The 6,000-nt window shown below is 56.3% G+C and overlaps 1 protein-coding gene across 1 annotated transcript in view; it reads right to left on the bottom strand.

Moving 5' to 3' along the window:
* LOC116955064 (myosin-10-like) overlaps nt 1-6,000 on the bottom strand; it is a 124,402-nt gene that overhangs the window by 116,802 nt on the left and 1,600 nt on the right. Inside the window, exon 2 of the mRNA XM_032976017.2 lies at nt 977-2,093. Within this exon, the coding sequence (XP_032831908.2) occupies nt 977-1,247 (271 nt within the window). The 5' untranslated portion in view covers nt 1,248-2,093. The remainder of the gene's footprint in view (nt 1-976; nt 2,094-6,000) is intronic.

Here is a 6,000-nt window from a genome sequence, read left to right on the forward strand (position 1 = left end):
CACCACCACCATCACCATCGCCACCACCACCGCCACCACCGCCACCACCGCCACCACCACTGCCACCACCGCCACCAACGCCGCAGTCTCTCGTCGTGACGCACCACGTTTGCAGTGCGGCTCTTGAAATATTGAGTTGGGTTTTATTAATCGATTTACCAAATTCGAAAAAAAAACCTCAATGCCTCTTCTTGTTATCTGTCTTGCCGACCTCTCCCTCCCTCCCCCCACCCCCACCCACCCCCTGGAGTATCCCCTCGCCCACCACCGCACCCCTCCCTACACCACCCTGTACGGGCACCCACCAACCTGGACCAGCCAATCACAACACCATGCCAGCACCCACCCCACCCACCTCACCCACCCACCCCACTCTCCCACCCCACCCACCCTACCCACCCCACCCACTTCACTCACCCCACCCACCTCACCCACCCACCTCACTCACCCAATCCACCCCACCCACCCCACTCACCCAATCCACCCCATCCACCCCACCAACACCACTCACCGCCACCCACCACACCCACCTCAGCCCACCCACCCACCCCACCCACTCACCCACCCCACCCACCCCACCCACCCCACCCACCCACTCACCCTACCCAACCACCCCACCCACCCCACCCACCCACCCCACCCACCCACTCACCCTATCCCAACCACCCCACCCACCCCATCCACCCACTCACCCTACCCAACCACCCCACCCACCCCACCCACCCACCCCACCCACCCACTCACCCTATCCCAACCACCCCACCCACCCCATCCACCCACTCACCCTACCTAACCACCCCACCCACCCCACCCACCCCCACCCCACCCACTCACCCTACCTAACCACCCCACCCACCCCACCCCACCCACCCCACCCACCCCAACCACCCCACCCACCCCACCCACCCACCCCACCCACCCCACCCACCCCACCCCACCCCCGGGGGCCCCGTCTCATCGCCACCCTCCCCGACACCTTTGACGCTGGCCGCCTCGAATCCATGCTTCTCGGAGGGCACCCACACCAGCCGCTTGGCGCTCCAGTCGGCCTGCGCCGCGGGGTTGTTCACGGCGCCTTTGTCCACGAACAGATACTGCTCGGCATCCACGTCCACCGACGACGCCTTGACAGGGGCGGGCGCAGCCGCAGGCGCAGCCGCAGGCGCCGCCTTCGTGACGGTCGGAGCGGCCGTGACACGGCCCGGGGTCACCTTGGCCGGTGGCTGTGACCGCATTGGGCCCGGCATGGTGCTGCTGTAGTTGCTGGAGCTGCTGCTGCTGTAGTTGCTGCTGCTGCTGTAGTTGCTGCTGCTGTAGCCGCTACTACTGCTGTAGTTGCTGCTGCTGCTGTAGTTGCTGCTGCTGCTGTAGTTGCTGCTGCTGCTGTAGCTGCTGGAGCTGCTGTAGTTGCTGCTGCTGTAGCCGCTACTGCTGCTGTAGTTGCTGCTGCTGCTGTAGTTGCTGCTGCTGCTGTAGTTGCTGCTGCTGCTGTAGTTGCTGCTGCTGCTGTAGTTGCTGCTGCTGCTGTAGCTGCTGGAGCTGCTGCTGTAGTTGCTGCTGCTGGAGCTGCTGCTGCTGCTACTGCTGTAGCTGATGCTGCTGCTGTAGTTGCTGGAGCTGCTGCTGCTGCTGTAGCCGCTACTGCTGCTGTAGTTGCTGCTGCTGCTGTAGTTGCTGCTGCTGCTGTAGTTGCTGCTGCTGCTGTAGCTGCTGGAGCTGCTGCTGTAGTTGCTGCTGCTGGAGCTGCTGCTGCTGCTACTGCTGCTGCTACGGCTGCTGCTACTGCTGTAGCTGCTGCTGCTACTGCTGTAGCTGCTGCGGATACTGCTGTAGCTGCTGCTGCTGTGCTGCTACTGCTGTAGCTGCTGCTGCTACTGCTGTAGCTGCTGCGGATACTGCTACGGCTACTGCTGTAGCCGCTGCTGTAGCTGCTACTGCTGGAGCTGCTGCTGCTGCTGCTGCTGGAGCTGCTGCTGTGGTTGCTGCTGCTGCTGCTGTTGTAGCCGCTGCTGCTGCTGCTGGTGAAGTAGTAGTTAGTGCCACTTGATGTGTCGCTTGAAGTCTTCGTTGGAGTTGCTTGGCAATTCCCGAGGCTGGCGGCAGACAGTGGGCACCGTGTTGATTAGCGCGGTTGGCTAGGTACGGTGCGAAAGAAGTTCAAAGCACATAAATGCACGACCGTAAATGACGCGTGGTTCGAATTCCGTTCGTGGCGGATAATCGAAGTTGCGCGCACGTCAAAAGGCGATTATTGTCCACGTGGTGTCTGAATGTCTTCACGCAGAGGCCCATAGACTCAGACAGAGACCCACAGACTCACACAGAGACCCATAGACTCACACAGAGACCCATAGACTCACACAGAGACCCGTAGACTCACACAGAGACACATAGACTCACACAGAGACCCATAGACTCACACAGAGACCCATAGACTCACACAGAGACACATAGACTCACACAGAGACACATAGACTCACACAGAGACCCATAGACTCACACAGAGACCCATAGACTCACATCTACTCCCATAGATTCACACAGAGACCCATAGACTCACACAGAGACCCATAGACTCACACAGAGACCCATAGACTCACACAGAGACCGATAGACTCACACAGAGACCTATAGACTCACACAGAAACCGATAGACACACTGAGACCCATAGACTCACACAGAGACCCATAGACTCACACAGAGACCGATAGACTCACATCTACTCCCATAGACTCACACAGAGACCCATAGACTCACACAGAGACCCATAGACTCACACAGAGACCCATAGACTCACACAGAGACCCATAGACTCACACAGATAACCATAGACTCACACAGAGACCCATAGACTCACATCTACTCCCATAGATTCACACAGAGACCCATAGACTCACACAGAGACCCATAGACTCACACAGAGACCCAAAGACTCACACAGAGACCGATAGACTCACACAGAGACCTATAGACTCACACAGAAACCGATAGACACACAGAGACCCATAGACTCACACAGAGACCCATAGACTCACACAGAGGCCCATAGACTCACATCTACTCCCATAGATTCACACAGAGACCCATAGACTCACACAGAGACCGATAGACTCACACAGAGACACATAGACTCAAAGAGACCCGTAGACTCACACAGAGACCCATAGACTTGCATAGACTGAGATGTGATGAAACTAGGTTCGCAAGTGCAGTGAGTTGAGTGTCTCGGTCCGGTCACCAACAACTTGTACGCGAATTTACCCCCGTCCCCGCCCACCATCACATGAAATGAGATTCTTCATTTAACTTTGGCTGAATTCCAGCTCTGAGGCTTGTGGAACGGTGGGCTGATCGTCATGTGACGAACCCTCTACGCAGGGCACATCACAGCCGTCCCCTTAATGTGGATAACGAGCTCGATTTGAAGTGAACCCTCAGCAGTATTTCCTGAGACGTGATTTTTATCAGACACAGGATGATGCGCTACTAGCAGCGGAGTTGCGCACTCTCCTATCCCCGCTCTCATCTCAGTCCACTCCCCTCCACGCTCTCTCCTGCCTCTCCCCTCTCATCTCACTCCACTCCCCTCCACTCACTCTCCTATCTCTCCCCTCTCATCTCACTCCACTCCCCTACACTCGCTCTCCTGCCTCCCCCCTCTCATCTCACTCTTCTCACCTCCACTCACCCTCCCACCACTCCCCTCTCATCTCACTCTTCTCACCTCCACTCACTCTCCCACCACTCCCCTCTCATCTCACTCCACTCCCCTCCACGCTCTCTCCTACCTCTCCCCTCTCATCTCACTCCACTCCCCTCCACGCTCTCTCCTACCTCTCCCCTCTCATCTCACTCCACTCCCCTCCGCGCACTCTCCTACCTCTCATCTCACTCCACTCCCCTCCACGCTCTCTCCTGCCTCTCCCCTCTCATCTCACTCCACTCCCCTCCACGCACTCTCCTACCTCTCCCCTCTCATCTCCCTCCACTCCCCTACACTCGCTCTCCTACCTCTCCCCTCTCATCTCATTCCACTCCCCTACACTCGCTCTCCTGCCTCTCCCCTCTCATCTCACTCCACTCCCCTCCACGCTCTCTCCTGCCTCTCATCTCACTCTTCTCACCTCCACGCACTCTCCTACCTCTCCCCTCTCATCTCACTCCACTCCCCTCCACTCACTCTCCACTATCTCTCTCCCCTCTCATCTCACTCCACTCCCCTCCACGCTCTCTCCTGCCTCTCATCTCACTCTTCTCACCTCCACTCACTCTCCTACCTCTCCCCTCTCATCTCACTCTACTCCCCTCCACGCTCTCTCCTGCCTCTCCCCTCTCATCTCACTCCACTCCCCTCTACTCACTCTCCTACCTCTCCCCTACCTCTCCGAAACAAAAACCGGCACCATGAGTTCAATTCCCATTCACGGCCAACATCAGGGGCGATTCACTTCACCAGTCCTGGCGCTCTCCTAGGTCGACTCAGCCTCAACGGAGCACGTGTTGGCGTCCCCACCCGCCCCCCCCCTCCCAAAAAAAAAACTTCTACGCTGGGGAGACAAAGGCGGCCGTGCGCAGATGTGGCCACACCAGCCCTACGTGCACAGAACCTACTTTAAATAGGCGCTCGCTTACAGCACTTGGCCGCTAACAGTTTGTGTGGGCTACGCGGGGAATCCTCATTTATTTGTGGGCCGCTGTTTCGCGCGTATCTGGCATCATAAGAAAGGAAATTTTAAAAAGCTGTTAACTAAATATTTTATTTTCCTACTGCTCAGGTTGCGTAGGCTCATTTTTTTTCAGAAGTGACCTGGCCATCACGAATGACAGCTCAACGGAGGTGGCTCATCATCAAACGTGGGGGGAAATTCACGGCAGCGAAATAACTCTCAAGCGCTTGTTTATAAATTTGCGGAGGGAATACAAAACGGAGGACCTGGAGACAAATCCACGCTATCACGTTGGAGAGAGAGACACGCAAACTTCAAATATTCAGCAGCAGGCGTCATGGTCGGGGTCAAACCCACGACCTCCTGCATACCAGGCGAGGTTGTTAACATCTCCTAGCCACCGTGATGATGATGAGAGAGAGAGAGAGACACGCAAATTTCAAATATACAGCAGGCGTCGTTAGGGTCGGGATCAAACCCACGACCTTCTGCACACCAGGCGAGGTAGTTAACATATCCTAGCCACCGTGATGATTGATGATGATGATGAGAGAGACACGCAAACTTCAAATATACAGCAGGCGTCGTTAGGGTCGGGATCAAACCCACGACCTCCTGCACACCAGGCGAGGTTGTTAACATCTCCTAACCAACCGTGGCATCCGCATGATCAGCAGTGACAAATGTGAAACAAAAACTCAAAAGTGCGCAGAGAGGCCTGAAGAGAGATGCATGCTGGGAATAACATTGAGAGACAACACAGCGAGAGGGGAGCACGTGGATGAAAGAACACACACCGATTAGAGGCATTCGTCTTTCATCCAGCAGTGGACAGACCACAACGCCTATGCTACAGGCATGGAGACATGCCACGCTTTGATTTGAATGGAGATGCACACAGAGGATCACAGCCATCATTCATCTCCATCCAGCAGGGGATACATCGTGGCGATCGTGATGAAATGATGATGGAGGTAGGGGACGGGTTGGGGGGTGGGGGGGAGGAGATGCACGCTTGGATTTAGAACGAGAAACAAGAGGGAGAGAGGGAGGAACGAGTGGATTATATTAAAACAAATCACAGTTGAATTTCGAGTTGGGAACACGTGAACGCGTGCCACGTTTTACCCCAGCACGCGCGACACTGCTGGCTGAGAGGCGGTGGGGATGGTGATGGGTCAAGAACCCCATCCCCCCTCTCTCTCACCCCCCCCCCCCATTATTTAAACAACTGCTGTGCCTGGAGATGGAGTCGAACCGTCGGCCGTCGGTTCGCAAAGTCCAGCGGTGCTGCTCAAAACAAACAAAAAATCATTACAGCCATTGCAGCAG

The sequence above is a fragment of the Petromyzon marinus genome, chromosome 58 (assembly GCF_048934315.1).
Source record: "Petromyzon marinus isolate PM22_M1 ecotype Great Lakes invasive population chromosome 58, UKy_Petmar_22M1.pri1.0, whole genome shotgun sequence".
Lineage (NCBI taxonomy): Eukaryota > Metazoa > Chordata > Hyperoartia > Petromyzontiformes > Petromyzontidae > Petromyzon > Petromyzon marinus.